Genomic DNA, 18,387 nt, shown 5'->3' on the forward strand with positions numbered 1-18,387 from the left:
GAAATGTCCAGCAAAATACTGCATCCCCCTCACAGCTTCTTATGAAGTTGAACCTCAGTTTGCGAGCTGGTTTACAGTTTTATAAACCGGCATGGAAAAAAATTGACATAAACACCGAACTTAAGAGTAAGTTTGCTTCTGGTGGGGAAAATGAAAGCAGAAACCTACAAGTCCTAGCAACCATGAGATATTAAACGTATCAATTTTATGGCAAAATACTTTGATCCTGTCCTTTAATTTCATGTGTTTGTGATTCACAAATGCGGAATTTACAGGGCGGGACTTTTAGCTTGTGGCTATTGATGTCTTAGTCATCTTCAGCGGCACTCCTTCAACCTCCCGGTGTCAATCAGTGTCAGCTTCAGCCCTGAGAATCTGTAAACACACTCTGAGAACACACTGTCGATTTAGCGGATAGCGTTTAAAAAAAAAAAAAGCAGTGGCAATATCAATAAAAAGGTTGGAGGTGTTGGAGTGCCAAAATGCTTTTACTGTTAACAGAGAAAAACTTATTTGGAGTGTTTTATGAGACTATAAAGCCAGATTTATTCCTTGTTTTAAACTATTTTTACTTATTTTTATTATTTTTTTTATATTCAAATCATTTTAATATTAAATTCTGCTAGAGATTTGAATGTCATTGAAAACCGTGGTGTAATAAAACTAAATTTATGCTGCAGAAAATAAAGTGTCATTTTCATCTTTCAGCCCTACCGTGATTGACTGGCCATAATAAAGCAGCACCTCCGTAAAAATATGACGATGATAAATGATCCTCTAAGTGGGGAAAAGGCAGAGCAATGGTGTAGCAAACGCAGCATCACTTGTGATTTATGTCAATGTAGAAAACATAGCTATCCAGTGGCATGACAGGCAACAAATGGCATGAGCGTGCATGAGCACGTGTATGTGTCAGAGACAAGTCAAATGGGGTGTGCTCAGCTGTGTGGAAATGAGAGGAAAGCTAACATTCTCCATCACGTATCCCTCCCATACCTTTCCTCTTTAAAAGCTGCTGCCAGTGGCGTCTGTCAGCTGCATTATCACTTGCTGCTCTCAGCTGGAGCAAATGATCCAAAACTGGGAACAGAGTTAGAAAAGGGAATCTTGGAACCGTTTATTACTGCTACGAGGCTGCACTGGAACCATTTATTAGCAGACAACTTTTAGTGTAAGATGTTGCTGTGTTTAAACATCCTGGTGCTGCTCCTCCTGCAGCTGGCTTGTTCAAGCCCACTGACCACACCGTCCAGAGGATGTCCTACCTGCAGAGGAAAGCACTCACAGAGGCAGCCGTCTGTAGAGGTAAATGCCACAACTTTGGCTCTTGGAGAGCCATGTGGCGTCTACACTCTGAGCTGTGCCCACGGTCTGCGTTGTGCACCTCCAGACAATGAGCCAAAGCCCCTGCGTGCCCTGCTGGAAGGCAGAGGAGTCTGCAGTAATGCCAGTAGCACCAGCCCGACTAAACCGGTCCACGTTGCTGGTAAGTTTCTACTTACTTTTTGTACCTGGGAGAAGCTATGATTTAATAAGTGAGAGAGAAACATTATGGATTTAGGAGTAATTGAATACTTATATTATTATTTTGCTATTGTTGGCTGAGATACAATCTTAAATATCACATTTATCTCAAAAGTTAAATGCTTTTAACTCACTGCTTTTCAGGTTATTATCATGTTATAATGGAAATTGGAGTATGACTAGAGAAATCAACGTGTGTTACCAAGCAAAAGATCTCAAAATGTGTGAAATCTTCCTCAATTTAATGGCATAAACGCTAAAATTTTAAAAACTGATGTTCTTGTTTGTTTTTATTTACTTTCATACACTAGAAAGTACACCTACTGAGGATCCAGATGAGGTAAAAACGCTCATCCTGTACTGTATATCTATGTTTAAAAAAAAACAAACAAAAAGAGCACATTCCTGACAGTGAATTAAGGTAGGCACTACATATATCTGGTTAACTCTGTTCCTTCCCTCAGGCTCCATGCCGTCAGCTGCTAACGACAATCATCGAAGGTCTTAATGCTCATTTATTTACGTCAAACCATGATATCTACATGCCCAACTGTGACAAGCGTGGTTTCTTCAGAAAGAAGCAGGTGAGTCTCCAAATTAGATGATTTATAGGAAAAAGGGCTGATCTCACATTGACTCTATAGAGACCAGACATCTTTGCATTTAACTCTTTACTATGTCTGTTGTGTTTGCGGCAGTGTTGGTCATCTCGAGGTGGGCGGCGAGGAAAGTGTTGGTGCGTTGACAAGAACGGCATGCCCCTGTCTACAAACACTAAACAGAAGGGTGGTCTGAGCTGTTAAATGCAACGAGGAGGCTGAAGCTTCAGGCCCTGTGTGAGATTACGATGAAGGCACACCAGACGGAGCGTAAAGGGACCGAACACAGCGCCTCTTATGTGACTGTGTGCCAGCAGAGAGAAGGACATCACTATTACAAGGCTGTTTAACAATCAGGTGAAACTTTAGTGTCCATGCGCCCTCTGCTGAACACATTAAAACTTTATTGGTTTGATGTCCTTTCACGTTAACCCTCACAACACGCGGCCATTTAAAAATGCTGTTTGCTTTTTAAGGGAAACCCCATTTGTTTTCATCCTAACATGAAACTGATTCTAAGTATTGTAAATGACAGCTATTGATTATTGGATTGATTAACCATAAATCAGTTATGATTTTTTTCTTGAAAAGAATATCTATGTAAGCATAGAGAGGCACATTTTCGGCATCCACCAGTGGCACATCGTGTTATTAATGCAAGTTTAGAATTTTAAAAGACTGACTGATCACTAGAAAAATACTCTTTTCCAATTATAGCTAAAAGCTCCAGGGCTGATTAAAGAAGCAATAAATTTGGTTAGGTGAGTGTCTGAGGAATCAGCCTCAGTGGGTTCAATTATATTCTCAAAGTGGAGAAAAACAAAATAATTTTTATCCCGAAACACTTTGTTATTAGGAATGAGTCCTGCACACTGGTGTATGCCAGCTTTTAGTCCCTTTTTCTCCTCTTCCTCTCTAATCAGCTCAGAAGAAAGTCTTTATTTTCCATTTTGACACCCAGTCAAACCCACAAAAGCAGTTATTTAAGGTCATTTTAACTTCATAAATTTCTCAATCCAAACAATAAGTTTAGAAAATATGGTCTGTCTTTTTTTTCAATTTGTTTTTGTATCTTTTCAGTGTATTTATATATATTTTCCATATTTTTTTTAAAACTTTGAAACCACTGTAATTGTACAACTATAAATACTGTAAAATATCTCAACATGTAATCCTATTTATGTTACTTTGGATATGATATTCTATTTATGTTAACACTGATAGCGCCATTAGTGATTAAGGACTTGGGGGCATTTTTAATTTTCAAGACTGAAATACGGCGAAACACAGTATTACAAAAATAAATGTAAGATTTTTATTGGTTATTATATTAAAGATTTTTAAACTAAAACAGGTTTTAGTTTTTACATTTATCTGGCCCTTTAAACAGGAAGTCTCAGCTCTTTAGTCTAGTGGTTCCTGCAACCACAATGGAAAGAATATTATGATTTGCTGCAACAAGGGTGTCAAACATGTGGTCTAGAGGCCCGAATTGGCCCGTGGAATGGTCCAATACGGTCCACCTGGTGGTTTTGTGAAGTGTAAAAATTACAGCTCCCACTGTAATTTGCACCAGAAAGTACTGTGTTACAAGTCTTAGTGGTTAACAACCAAGCAGGAAGCATAGGGTTGCACTGGCCCCACAATGCTTATGCATGAATGAGACAGTGTATATGACTGTGAACAGGGCACTTCTGCATGTGTATCATGAGCACTTTAAGTATAACTACTATCAATTAATTTACTTAAAAATTGTTCATCACAAACCAACATTTAACCTCTTATGCAGTTCAAATAATATCATCCACACAAACTGGCCACTTTATTAGGTACACTTCTTTGGTACAGGGTTGGGTCCCCTTTTGAGTTCAGGACTGCCTTAATTCCGTAAGCATAGATTCAACAAGGTGCTGGAAACATTTCTCAGATATTTTGGTCTATATTGATGTGACAGCATCACACAGTTTTTGCAGAATTGTCAGCTGCACATGATGAAACTCTCCTGGTCCACAACATCCCAAAGGTGCTCTATTGGCTTCAGATCTGGTGAATGTGGAAGAGGCCATTTGAGCAACTGTGAACTCATTGTCATGTTCAATGACATGATGCACTATCCTGCTGTAAGCAGGAATCAGAAGATGGCTCTGTGGTCATAAATGGATGGGCATGGTCAGCGACAATAATCAGACTGTGGCATTTAAACAATGCTCCATTGGGCCTAATGGGCCTAAAGTGTGCCAAGAAAATATCCCTTACACCATGACACCACCAGCAGCCTGAAGTGCTGATCCACGGCATCGTGGATACGTGCTTTCATGTTGTTTATTCTGACACTATCACCTGAATGTCACAGCAGAGATCACTGAAGCTAAGGTCACTAATATTCAAACTTGTCCAAGATTTTTGGTAGACCCACATATTGTACCAATCTGAAAGTACCATCACTTCGTTCTCGAGTTATCGTGTTCACAAAGTTGGGTATCCATGACATCTGCCCATGAGTAGATCAGCAGCTTCTGAAATAACCAGACGAGCCTCTCCGGCACCAGCAACCATGCAAATGTTCAAGTCCCTTAAATCATCTTTCTTCTCCATTCTGCTCAGTTTGAACTTCTGCAGGTCATACAGGCCATGTCTACACACTCAAATGCCATGGCATATTTGCACGTACAGGTGTACCTAACAAAGTGGCACAGGCTCAGCATGACCCACTGAATTCTACATCAGTTGTCACTGTATTTATTTATGATAAAATATTCTGATGAGCCTGACCACACCGCACTGAGTAAGATAGATGAATGACATCAACACGTGAATGCAAAATGCATACATTCTTCTTTAGAGTATTTTTGAATAAAAAAACAAACAAACAAAAAACTGATGTAATTTAAAATTATTTAAGTAAACGGAAACAAAACACATTTCCCTCAAAGCATGTGCTATTATAGACATAATAAAAGGTCACAAACAAATATATATATATATATATATATATGTGTGTGTGTGTGTGTGTGTGTGTAAGAAGCCTAATTATAATTAACAAGTCACCACTAAGAGCTGTAATAATAGAGGTGGGCCAGCAGAATATGATGGATACTTTGTTTCTATAGATTTCAGGTCTCCAAAAGAAACCACATTAAAAAATACACTTCTCTCCCCTACATACAAGTTAAAAGTTTCAGTATAGATATTGGTATCGGCAATACTAGCCCTTTATTTACTTGGTATCGGATGGATACCAAACTTTGCAGAATCGTACAGCACTGGTAATTTAGATGTAATTACTGCAGTTCTGCCTGTAAGCAAGCCTGTACGAAAATGATCATTAATGTGACAGCACGTCAAATTAACAAAGCTTAGAAATGAGCCACAAAATAAGATGATGAAGGCTCAGCCCGTGTTGGGGGAGGCTCTGCACCTGTTCGCTGCTGGACTGAAGGACCAAAAGGCGCTGGGCTCTCAGGGTGTTGGATCAAAGCGCTAATAGGCTGCTGCAGGGCGGACTTTAGCCTACTTTACATACAGAGACAACAAAACGCCTGCCCACAGACGGAGACGCGGATACCTGCCTGAAAATGTCTTCTCCCAGTGCTACCTCCAACCCTCTGAACACTCTGGCGCCAAAAAGGAAGACGAAGAAGAAACACTTTGTTCAACAGAAAGTGAAGGTGTTCCGAGCCAGTGACCCCGTGTTGAGCGTGCTGATGTGGGGAGTCAATCATTCGGTAGCTATAAGGCCGTTTAATATGCACTTCTGTCTGCCTGGGTATGAAAATGTTCATTATTAACTATTTATCCACTGATCATGCGCAGATTAATGACCTGAGCCAGGTGCCTGTACCTGTCATGCTGCTCCCAGACGACTTCAAAGCCAGCACCAAGATCAAAGTCAACAACCACCTCTTCAATAAGTACTGTGCTCTGCTCATAGGCTCTGCTCAGCTCTGTCTGCATGATTGCAGGAGCCTCGTTTTGCTTCCTGTAAACTGCACAGATTTTTGTTCCTCTCATAATTTATTTCTCTGTGTTATTGTCTCTGCTTATCAGAATATCCAGACCCCTTTAGAGAGCAACTGTGTTTTTCTTCACCAACACTATAGCTACAGTAATGACCGCAGTGCAATATTGTCTCGAAAGAGAAAGAATGATGTTATGGGCTAAAGTTAGAAGTGCAGCATTAACTTGTGTTTTTTTTTACTTGCTGTGCAACATAATTTAAAAGGCAAAAAAAGGTTAGCTTGATGGATTTATCTGAAATAGTGGTGGAAGAGTGTCAGTCAGAGTGTGCTACAGTATAATAATCATTTATAAAAGCTGTCCTATACAGTGTCTGTTGTTAGGTTCAGTTTCTATAAGCACTGAGTCTAGAAAACTGAAAGGCTTTCAATAATCCTTTAATCCATTCAGGAATCCAGGTTCAGTAAAGACTTATCAACAGAGGTTTGAGGACCAATAAAATATTTTCCCAAGATTAAAGTGCCGCTACTTTAGTGAGATTTCTCTGAACTTGTTTTGATCTGGAAGCTGTTAAACAGCAGGATCCCTAATATAATTCAGTCAGGTATTAGTCACGAGCATAGATCTTTTGTAAAATGTTGCTGCACACTAAATCTATGCGTTATTGTTATTATTCCTCAGGGAGACTCTTCCAGGACAGTTTAAATTCAAAGAGTACTGTCCTCAAGTGTTCAGAAACCTGCGAGAGCGCTTTGGCATTGAAGATCAAGATTTCCAGGTATGATTCACAGCAAGTCTGCATTTCATTGTGCACTAAAATACAAATATGGATAAAATCTATCGTTTCACAAAAATGTAGAGGCCATTTGAAAAAAAAACATAGACTCGCACAAGCAGAGAACATCCAAGGTTCTGTGTGTTTTCCTTTGATCGAAACCATGAACTTTTATGTGCGTATTGATCTGCTCGCTTCTACATTTACATTTCTTTGTGTCGTATTTTGCATGCGCCAGGTGGCACACAGCCATCCTCCAGTCTGGGAAGTGCACATTTGCTTAGCACACAATTACGGGAAACATATTGTTGCTGATAAAAGTCACATTAGCTCACTGCAGACCTGCATTCAGAGCAATGCAAGAAGCATGTTAAAACAAAGCTTTTTATGGTCTGATGCTGCGCAGCATTACATTTCTGGTATATGTAAGATATTTGCATTTGTTTCAACACTTTAAAATGTGAAAGGTTTCCCAGGGCGGGAGGTTTCTCCTTCTGATCTCATGATGCTGTTCTCTCACTCACCGGCAGGTTTCTCTGGCTCGGAGTCCTCCTCTCAGACACGACGAAGGGAAATATGCGGGCTCGCTGCTGACGTCGTACGACCGCACTTTGGTTATAAAAGAAATTTCCAGTGAGGAGGTTGCAGAAATGCATAATGCGCTCTCTGCATATCACCAGGTAGGACTGACACAAGTTTATATGTCCTTTAAAGGTCAGAGAGTAGGTTCAATTTTAAAATTGGAGACTCCAGCTTTCAGGCCCCTTTTCTGTGGAACCAGCTCCCAGTTTGGATACTGGAGAGAGGCACTCTCTCTGCTTTTACAATAAGGCTCAAAACTATACTTTCTGATAAAGGTTATAGTTAGGGCTGGATCAGGTGACCCAGAATCCTCCCTTAGTTACCCTGCAATTAGGGCTAAGCTGTCAGGCTCCTCCCATAGTGCACTGAGTGTTTCTTCTTCACCTCTTTACACTGTCTGTGGTTGTTCACCACTTTGCATTTAATCATTAGTTATTATTAATCTCTGGCTCTCTTACACAGTGTGTCTTTTGTTGTATCTCCCTCTCCTTATCCCTAACCGGTTGCAGCTGATGGCTGCCTCTCCTGGTTCTGCTGCAAGTTTTTTCCTGTTAAAAGGGGGGAGTTTTTCCTTCCCACTGTCACCATATGCTTGCTCACTTGAGGTCATCTGATTGTTGTGGTTTTCTCTCTTTTACACTTTTACCTTTCAGTATGAAGCGCCTTGATGTGACTGTTGCTGCGATTTGGAGCTAAATAAAATGAATTGAATTGAACTGAACTAAGAACATAGTATTTCTAGTGTGTTCATGGTTACAATCCTTTCATACATGCACACATCTACCAGTCTTTTCTCTTTCCTTGTGTCGTTTTTATACAAGAATAAAATGTGCCCTTTTTACATTAACCCTGGTTGCCATGGTAAAGGTTTTACAGCATCAAAGCTGAGACACGAGTGTTAGAATTTCATGGCTCCAGTTTTACATTTAAATTGAAGCATATTAAATAATTCACATTGAAGAATGATTCTGTCAGAGCTTTTTCTGGCTATACAGATACAAAAAAAATAACACACCAAACAGAGAAAGCTAAGTCACATGACATATTAACAAGTAGCATGATGTTTGTTTGCTTGTACTGTATTTCTTTTCTGTAGTGCCACAAAAGGCCTTCACACAGCTTTTTGTTGTTGTTGTTGTTGAAAAAGCACTGATGTTACCAATGACATTTAAAAGGGCTTGCAGTAAGCCATAATACTGTTGCATGAGCCTGTCAGTGAACGTCACTCCCTAATCTCAGATCACTTTAATGCATTTCCACTGAAAAGAGACTGGTCCTGGTGCCAAAAAAATCAATAAAAATACCATGCCCAAAGTTGGCACCACTGGTATCAATTGATATAGGAGGGGTTACCAAAAAACAAATTCACTGATGACTCACAGACGTAGACCACAGATTCTGTGCAACATGATTTCCTTCCTACAGATATTACTTCTGAGGCATAACAATTTTTCGCAGACCTGTCAAAATGTTTCCTTCTCATAAATCACCAAGAGAGAATCAAATACGCACCACCATCAGAGACTTATACTACAAACCGAGTTGCACAGACCCAGGATATCTTTCCGCTATCTGGATTCACTTACCCCAACACTGGCAATCAGGATAAGCGGTCACGTGTAGCTGGTAATCATCTTGCTAAGTTAACCCAGGGTTTCCCCTTTGTGGTCACATGAAAGTGGTGGCATTAGCACTAGAGCAGTAGAGCAGCTGATGTTACACAGGAAGGTGAGAGAATACTATGGGAAAAATATGAAGAAGTTAAACAGGTAATATGCCTGAAAGCAACATAGCTGCTGCAGACAAAGCAGTATGAGTGTATATAAGAGAAAAAAGCGCTTAAGAGTAATATTAAAATTGTATGTGTTAAGGACTTTGGTTAATAATAACGCGTAGCCTATCTGAAGCCTGAAAAGAAAGCCAGCAACATACTGACTGTGTAGGTTAACAGATTTATCATATCAAAATGCAATAAGATATTGATATTAATTGAGTATTTAATTAAATTAATGTTTAAAGGGCATTTTTCATTCTTATTCTCTCATCTGCAGTCCCTGTGATGTTTCAATGATCTGAGAATAAATAATTCATATAAAAATTCAATTCAAACGGAGGCTTAGTCTATGTCCAACAGACCTTAGTATAAGGTCAGCAGGTACAGTGCGGGGCTCTGTTTAAGATCATATATAAATGCTTATAGAGCAATAAGATTGTTACTGATAGTCATCAAGGAAAGATGAAAATTTTAGACACTATTTAAAAACTAAATGTTGCAGTGATGCTGACCACAAGAGTTGTGTATGCTGTGTGAGCACAGTAGACAGGTGTAGTGCTACTGTTAAACAAACTAGAATTGTTTCTAGCTTGTTCACAATGCTAATGTGAGCCAGTACTCTGCCAGTGTAGGTATATAATCGACAGCTCAGACATGCTGTGCATAAACTCAGTCGGTCATTCTTATCATTCTAGTAATTTGGAGTGGTTTGTTTTTGTTGTGCTATGTGAGCTCATAGAGGTGTTCTGCGAAGCAAGATTAAGGGGTTAGTGAGCTGTCTTGACCTTAAGATCAGAGTTTTCAGTGTCATGAAAGCGGCTCTCTTTTTACCAGGCTAAGTCATCATGATAACAGGTCACTGTTTGAAAACACCATGTTTTTTAATGATTGCTTAATTTACAACATTTTAAGGTGTGATATAGATTTTCTGCTGGAGCTATATGTTTCATATGCAGCTTGTTAAGCCTATCAATGAACACCTATCAATCAATTAAATCAGATTCACTTAACTTATTTGTTACAGTGTTGCATTTCGCTGTTATATTTTTCAATTTCTTTATAAGTTTTATGACCACTTTACATCATAATCATCTGATAATGGCTCTAATTGGAGCAGGCAACAGTCACAGGGATCATTTGTGTGAGAAGAATCATTTGACATGTGAAACACACCTTTTTATGAGAGCTTGAACTTTCTTCTGGTTCTCAGTTCAGTTTCTTTGGAGTTTGATATTTCTTGTGTGTTTTGTTCCCTCGCTGTCTCTTTATCTTTTCCTCCCTCAGTTTCTGTGCTTGTGTTTTTCTCCTCCAATGTCCCCATGAGTCTGTTTTCATATTTAATTTGAGTCTTCTTGCCTCCATATTTAGCATATCTTCCTAACTTTCGTTTTCCTTCATTTTTACTTGATGTCTGATTGTTCTGACATATGTTAAGTGCATTCAGGTATGCCTTGCAACCTCAGTGTACCCGGGGGTCGATTCACTTACTGTAACACTGGCAGTCAAGATAAGCCAGTTTCCGCCAGGGTTTTCATTCCACGTTCACATGAAAGGGGTGTTGTTGGCAGAATCAGCCACATTTATTAATAAGTTAATGACAGCAGATTGTTCATACAAAGAGGTTAAACACGCAATACAGACTGAAAATCTCACAGCAGTTAACTAACTTTGTAAGGTGATAGATTTACCAATATGACAACTCTAACAATAGGACACAGGAGAATCTGATGGATTTTAACAGAGTATTTTATTAAATTAATTTAGTTTTAATTCTACATTTGTTTCATCCTAATTAAAGGTTTGACACAAATGTCATTCAGTATATTACCAACTCCAAGTCCATCAGAATTAGCTCAGTTTCACTTGCAGATGCTCTAGTGCACAAATGCAGTGCAGACAACGCTGTGCTGTGTTGCTCATCACAATGAACTGTTTTCATACTTGACGTCTCAAAATACAAAGCTGATGAAAAAATGAAGTCGAGTGTAAATCCACGTTTACTTGTTGGGACTGTACATCCTCCCTGCCTTTCTTGGCATTTCTTGCTATGATGCTATAAAATTACTTTCTATCACCTGTGCGCTGAATCATATCTGTTACAAGAAAAAGCTTATCTTACTAGGAACACTTTTATGTTATCATACTTTACCTCTTATGCAATGTCTTAACGACGGTGTAGAGTCATATAAAAATGAAGCCATCTGTTTGAAATGCAGGCAGTGTTTTCAAATGGAGTTCGTCCTGTAAATTATTCCAAGCCTAAATTACATCTGCGGTGCTGATCAGATGCCACAGGAGGATCTTCAGGAAGAGCTTTAACCACAACTTATTATATTCATGTGCAGATGTTTAAACTTCAAGACTGAAAATCCATGTACTGATGGTCTCTTCCAGCATATTGTCACCTGCCACGGCAGTACGCTCCTCCCTCAGTTCCTGGCCATGTACAGAGTCACTGTGGAGAGTGAGGACACCTACCTGTTAGTAATGAGGAACATGTTCAGCCACCGACTTCACGTACACAGGAAGTATGACCTCAAGGTAATCCTCCAGGGGCAGTGTATCTCATATGATAGTGTTTTATTACTTTTATCAGCTATTGAACTGCCTAACTTACCAAAACATTTAAAGACAATAGTTTTTAAAAACAGAGTGTTAAATGCTTGTGAATTGAAGTTATGCTTCACCCCAGACCATTTATTTATAGTAGACTGTTGGATTTATGGCCACACGTGCATCATTTCTGAGAAACATGAGTGATAATGACTATTATAGCTTTGAAGTAATGAGCAAATATGGATCTTTGGCTCAACAGTAACACCAGTCACTTTCTTCTCTTTCATCAGGGCTCGCTGGTGTCTCGTGAAGCCAGTTTTAAAGAAAAGGTGAGATCAGATTCAGGTAAAGTCAGTCTGTTGTCCACAAGAGTTCCAGTGACATTTGTCTTTACTGGAAATAAAGCACACGTGTGGCCGTGGAGTGTTTAAGAGGCAGTGATCTATTACAGATGGTTATTTTACGTCTTCTGACTCAGGCTCAATGAAAGAGTGGCTGAATACATTTGAGCTTGTTAATTTTATTTATGATAACCTTGTACTAACATCTCCAGTAAGAAAATGGTCAAAAAGAGCTCGGCTCCACTCGATTATTATACACAGCGTGTTGCACTAAAAGGAAATATATATAATCTATTGAGGTTATTTCCAAAACCAGTCAAGTGCCTTTCTGGTCTTTAGTTTTTGAAGTGATTTAGGTCTGTGCTCACATCAAGCTGGGAGACTCGTGAGAGAGAGAGAGAGATAAACACGAAACGTCAAAAACAGCAGCTGACCCTGACTGATAAACACTCGTCTTTCAACTCCACGCGTCAAACTCGGAGAGGCCTTTGCGTTTAAAAAAAGCATCTCCACAGCAGTCGAAGCCATTACGCAGCTATATTTCCATAGGATTCATTTTCAGAATTTCTTTTTAATTTCTCCTTACCAGTGCTTCCCTTGTAAAACTGCGGGTGTCCTTTTTTAATGTGTTTAAATGAAAGACATATATTGAGTCACAGAAGCTTTTGAAAATGCTTTTTTTTAATCATTAACATTTTCTACAATATTTTGCTCTTTTCTTTTTCAGAAAAGAGACACTTCAATAAAAATGGTAGAAATATCTCAGTGAGGCAAAAAGAAAAACTGTTGGGGTACAGAAAAGAGGTTCAGTAAATAGCTCAAACGGCCTGAAGACCAAACACAGTTTTAGGGTTCATCAAGTCCATTAATTAATAGTGCCAGGTTGACTTTGTAAGATAAGCGCTTTGGCTGTTGCACAGTGATTGAATTCATAGCTGGTGTGCAGATTACAATGTATCATCAGTTTATTTAGGCATGCGTCTTTGATATGGTTCATTTACTTATTTATCTTGTAGTCAGCTCACATGATTATCTGCCATGATGAGCAGGATACAACAACCTATTTATATGGTACTGTGCAAAAGTTTCAAGCCCTCGATTTTGTCACGTTTTGCTTCCTGGACCAGATTTTGTTGTGATCTTTGAAATAGTCTTAAGCAGTCCAGGTTTTCTGAAGGTCTTTTTAAATTTTTTCTATGGACATTGGCTGCTTTTTCATTCATTTTCAGTCCAATCCTTGTACCTGCCCATTTTCAAAGGAATATTGTTGTTGTTTGTTAAGCTACTTACAGTGACCTGTGAATCATTCAAGCATAAAATGATCCAGTGTTGTGCCTACACATAATACACAACTTTGTTAATAGCAGTCTGTCACAAAAACATATAATTTGTTCCCATTTCTTTAGTTGAATCTATGAAAACAATAACAGAGTCTGACAGGCATTAAAATAGCATTTCTGCACCAACAAGGTGATTCCAAGAAGCTTTTACCTGAAAAAACTGTGAATCTTTCAGCCTAACCTTTGATTTTAGCTCACTGAGACTTGTGTAACCTGAAATTAACAACAATTGTTCAGTACTTGGCATAATGATAATGATAATGATAATGATATGCCACTAAAAGGCAACATTTCTGTGAAAAACCCATCTCATTATTGCCTAACATTGTCTGACGTTTGGACGGATAGCTACATCAATCAACCGACTGCAAGTAAATGATAAAAGATGAAGTGAGAAAGAAAAACTTAGCATACCTGAAGTGGCTGCACGTGTGCTACTGCCCCCACAGTCTGTCTGAAGATGTGGACATGTTTAGTATTCTGGCTGCTCTTCTCGGTTTGAACAGGCTACATCTAAGACTGCAAACCAAAAATGTATTTTTTTTCTCTTTGAAATGTGTGCCTGAGGGCAGAGAGTGGAATTATTTTCCTATGTGTAACTGTTATTGTTTGCGCATTGTGACAAATGTGATTTTAAGATTAGACTTTCATGAATCTTCCCACAGAAAAATCACTTAGCAACAGGCTGTTTTAAACATCAGAAGCCTCTGTTTGGCCTCCAGCGACGCTGACCTAGATAAAAAAGAAAAAGATGAAGAAATATCTGGTTTAATAGAGGAAGTTTGACTAGCTGCAGAGCTGCGGGAACCTTTGATATTTCCATCTGTACTGATTCAGAAAACAAAATTATGAAAATGTTATTTGGCTTTAATCATATGAAAATGGGAGGGCTACAAATGTTTTGATGAAAAGAAAAATGCTGTTGAATGAATATTGTAATTCTTTCTGGATTTTCAGGTCAAGGGATTGCCCACTTATAAGGATGTGGACTTTATGAATAACATGCAGAAAGTTTATGTGAGTGATGAAGAGAAGGAGAAAATAATGGACAAGCTCAACAGAGACACTGAGGTAAGAGAGATGCTGCTTTTGGTGGGGGATTTTTGTGTTTCTTGCCTCTGGTGTGTAATTATTTCTCTCACTGCAGTTTCTTGTACGTATGAGGATCATGGACTACAGCCTGCTGCTCGGTATCCACGATGTCGAAAGAGCCGAGATGGAGGAGGAGGAGGAGGAGATGGAGCTGTCCGATGAGGAGGAAGAGGATGATGAAAATGGCCTTGCTCCTGCTCCCCACTCCACCTCCCCTGAAGGCATTACCAGCTACATGAACTCCTTCAAACCCATGGGTCCCGGGGATTTCGACCCTTATGTGGATGTGTACGCTATTCAGAGCGCTGTGGGTGAGTCCCGACAGCTGAGATAGGAGGCCTGCGCTTTTTCACCCACCGAAACTTCCTCTCACACTGTGCTGCACAAGATAAGATCATATGCGCAGATCAATATCGCTCGCCAAACACTGTGAATCGCTCCCTTGTAGGTGCGCCCCGTAGGGAGGTGTATTTTATGGGTCTGATTGACGTGCTGACGCAGTACGACACCAAGAAGAAAGCCGCTCACGCTGCCAAGGCTGTCAAACACGGGGTGAGAGATCAGTGCTCTGCAAAGTGTAAAGGGCTGCTTCTACTTATTTCTGATCGACTGTGTGTCTGTGTGTTTTGTAGGCAGGAGCTGAGATCTCAACTGTTCATCCAGAGCAGTACGCTAAACGCTTCAAAGAGTTCATCGCCAAAATCTTTGCCTAGTTCAGGGATTCATTTAATACATGAAGAATTCAGCTTTGCAGTCATCAAAGCATCACCAATAAAGCACTAATAATTTAATAGCATCCTTTTGTTTCCCTTCCTTTTTAAAAAACATCTTTACTATTCATGGGATTCTACACTTCGAGACAGGCTGTGCGTTATTTCCAAGTGAAGAATTTGCATAAGGACTTCTTGGCAGCTCAATGTTGTTATGGGTTTCTTTTCTTTTGACGTAAAGGTTTGGCAACACTACTGTTGTGTCTAAGTTGACAGCAAGAAATAAAAGATTCCTGAAAGACATCTTTCAAGTTTACACCTGTAAACATCACTAATATGAAGGTATTCTTTAATACTGGCCAAAGATGATAAAATAAGCTTTACACCAGCCACATTATTAGGTACATCTTGCTTGTATTCGCTTGGACTGCCTTAACTCTTCATGGTGTAGATTCAGCAAAGAAAACAAAGATTTTGGTCCATGTTGACGTGATAGCATCACTCAGAACATCCATGATTTGAATCTTCTGTTCCACCATACCCAATCTGGTGAGTGTGGAGGGCATTTGAATGCAGTCATGTTCAAAAGAACAGCCTGAGGTGATTTGAACTTTGTGACATGGTGCGTTATCCTGCTGAAGCAACCATCAGAAGGTGGGTACACTGTGGTCATAAAGGGATGGACATAGTAACAGGACTCAGACTGTGGCATTAAAATGATGCTCAGTTGGGGCTAAGGGGCCCAAAGTGCGCCAAGAAAAGATCTCCAACCATTACACCACCATCATCAGGCTGAACTGTTAACACAAGGGAGGATGGATCCATGCTTTCATGCTGTTTACGCAACATTTGATCCTACCATCCCATTGGACCAGGCAACACTTTTTTCAATCTGCTATTGTCTAATGTGGGTGATTTTGCTTATTGTAATCTCAGCTTCCCATTCTTAGTTGACAGGAGTGGCACCGGGTGGAGTTTTCTGCTGCTGAAGCCCATCTGCGTCAAAGTTTGAAGTGTTGTTGGAGATGCTCGTCTGCATAGCTTCTGTAAACCCTAGAGAGGTTGTGTAATAATATTGAGTCCAGCCCATTGGCACCAACAACCAACAGTCACATTAGTTTAAGGACTGCGCTATAGTAACCATGGTAAGTTCAAGGTGTGCCATATGTACCAACTGTACCAAAGTTCTTTAATGGCCTAACTGCTTCTTATATTGTTACTTTTTTCTTTGCCAACATCCTGTTGAGTAAAGTAGGAACCACAATGTTAGGATGGATCTAAGTGTCATTAGTTACTGCAAGCTGAAGCAAACTGATGTGATCCTAGCTGTACATATGTTCCTTTAAATTGTATTCTCAGTGGTACAGCATTAATTTTTGTCTTTATTTAGTTGTCCCAGTCCTCCTGGCACACATTCCTGAAAATCCTTCAGCAGGGTTTCACTTTGGAATAACAGCTGTGTGGACAAACAGGAGGGACAGAAAGATGAGAAATAAGAGGAAAAGACATTAAATGTTTTTATTTTATTTATTTTTTTATTTTTGTCTTTTAACCTAAAACAAAAAGAAGTATATTAATTATTTTATGCTACTTTTTGGATATTTTTCTTTCAGCATTTGCAAAACACACTATAGGTTTGTTTACATGTACTATGTTCCAGAGCTAAAGTCTGGGTCCATGTGTTATAATTTCACTGTCATGTGAACATATATTAATTATACTTGTGCTAAAGACTGTGTATATCTACTCTTGAATCTATAAACCAGGTGATCTTGATAGCATGCTACACAGAGCTCTCTTATCTTTTTTAGAGAGACCCTAACTTATAGAGAGTCTCATACAGTGGTAATTGTTATTTTTGTCTCCATATGTTTTCTGGGAAAAAATGGGATTTGCTATACCATGCATCCAAGACACTGAATCAGAGATGGATATATAAATAAGTCCATGACCTACAAAGAAGTAGGGCAGACTCAGTAGAGGCCTTTAACGAGGACTTTGTTGCACCATAAGATCTTATGGTAGTTGAGTGTTGAATGATTCTGCTGAATGCCAAGGACTCCGGCTGTCAGGAAAAAAAAGGCTCTCAGCTTGTTTGAAAACAGGAACCTTCTGTCTGACCATGTACTACAAAAGTTTGTAGTCACTGACAAATGTCCCTGTTTTTAACGATGATGCACAATATGGACAAAAGTGTTGGGCCACATTTCTTAATCTTTGAATTCATGTAATTTCAGTCTCCTCGTCACAGGTGTATAAACACAAACACAGAGGATCCAGTTCAATTCAGTTTTATTTATATGGCACCAAATCACAATAACAGTTTCCTCAAGGTGCTTTATATTGAAAGTTAATATAATAATAGAGAGAAAACCCTAAAAATCACACAACCCCCTGTTGCCAAGTGCTTGACAACAGGGGGAAGGAAAAACTCCCTTTTAACAGGAAGAAACCTCTGGCAGAGCCATGCTCAGAGGGGCCGGGGAGGGAGACAGGACAAAAGATACTCTGTGAGAGCTTAATAATAACTTCATAATAATTAGTGATTAAATGCAAATAGGTGTAGCCATGCAGCCTGCCTTTACAAATATTTTTGAAACAGTGGGTTGCTCTGAAGAGAGTGGTACTGTAATAGGTTTCCGCCGTTGCAACGATGAGTTGTGAAATTCCACCATCAAATGTAAATGATATTAATGCAAAGTGGATGTGTTTGGTACAGCAAAATGCCGGATCACATAAAGTTCCACATCTGGGTTGCTGAGTGCTGAGGTACACAGTGCTACCAAAGCTCTGTTAACTCAGTTACTGCAGAGCTCCAAACCTCCTCTAGCATTAACATCAGCACAAAAACTGCACTGGGAGCTTCATAGCATGGATTTCCATGGCTGAGCATGTAGGTGTAATGTGTAGGAGGCCCTGTAGTGAACCATTGTATTCTCATAAAAATAACTTTTTAATTGTTTAGAAATTTTAGATAATGGCATGTAGTATCATTAATCATCGCAATCACTAATTATATTTACTAGAATAGCTCCAGAGGTTAATTATCAGCTACTATTACTCCTCTGTTGATACGCTGTGTCACTTATTGTAAAGCTGACTGATCATTACCAAGACCTTTTTACAGTTAGGTTGGC

General features: G+C 39.3%; 2 protein-coding genes across 2 annotated transcripts; both read left to right on the forward strand.

Annotated features, from left to right (window-relative positions):
* Window positions 1–770: 770 nt before the first annotated feature.
* LOC146518670 (insulin-like growth factor-binding protein 6) lies at window positions 771–4,900 on the forward strand. The gene is made up of 4 exons (XM_085160950.1): window positions 771–1,486; window positions 1,836–1,864; window positions 1,989–2,108; window positions 2,223–4,900. Exons 1-4 carry the CDS (start codon window positions 1,177–1,179, stop codon window positions 2,325–2,327), a joined length of 564 nt encoding a protein of 187 aa, XP_085017076.1. The 5' UTR covers window positions 771–1,176; the 3' UTR covers window positions 2,328–4,900.
* Window positions 4,901–5,123: 223 nt separating this feature from the next.
* Window positions 5,124–16,886, forward strand: LOC146518671 (phosphatidylinositol 5-phosphate 4-kinase type-2 gamma-like). Its single transcript, XM_085160943.1, has 10 exons — window positions 5,124–5,848; window positions 5,937–6,034; window positions 6,762–6,858; window positions 7,386–7,535; window positions 11,606–11,752; window positions 12,058–12,096; window positions 14,406–14,519; window positions 14,596–14,851; window positions 14,989–15,092; window positions 15,173–16,886. The coding sequence occupies exons 1-10, from the start codon at window positions 5,699–5,701 to the stop codon at window positions 15,251–15,253; spliced, it is 1,236 nt and encodes a 411-aa protein (XP_085017069.1). The 5' UTR covers window positions 5,124–5,698; the 3' UTR covers window positions 15,254–16,886.
* Window positions 16,887–18,387: the final 1,501 nt, after the last annotated feature.

This window comes from Neolamprologus multifasciatus, chromosome 5 (genome assembly GCF_963576455.1).
Source record: "Neolamprologus multifasciatus chromosome 5, fNeoMul1.2, whole genome shotgun sequence".
In the NCBI taxonomy this organism is placed as follows: Eukaryota; Metazoa; Chordata; class Actinopteri; order Cichliformes; family Cichlidae; genus Neolamprologus; species Neolamprologus multifasciatus.

Bases quoted from the DNA above. Each gene is read 5' to 3' on its own strand.
- LOC146518670 (XM_085160950.1), top strand. From the start codon at position 1,177: ATGTTGCTGTGTTTAAACATCCTGGTGCTGCTCCTCCTGCAGCTGGCT. The intron at 1,487-1,835 runs GTAAGTTTCTAC...TTCATACACTAG, and splicing joins TAAACCGGTCCACGTTGCTG to AAAGTACACCTACTGAGGAT. The intron at 2,109-2,222 runs GTGAGTCTCCAA...TGTTTGCGGCAG, and splicing joins GTTTCTTCAGAAAGAAGCAG to TGTTGGTCATCTCGAGGTGG.
- LOC146518671 (XM_085160943.1), top strand. From the start codon at position 5,699: ATGTCTTCTCCCAGTGCTACCTCCAACCCTCTGAACACTCTGGCGCCA. The intron at 14,520-14,595 runs GTAAGAGAGATG...CTCTCACTGCAG, and splicing joins AGCTCAACAGAGACACTGAG to TTTCTTGTACGTATGAGGAT. The intron at 14,852-14,988 runs GTGAGTCCCGAC...GCTCCCTTGTAG, and splicing joins CGCTATTCAGAGCGCTGTGG to GTGCGCCCCGTAGGGAGGTG.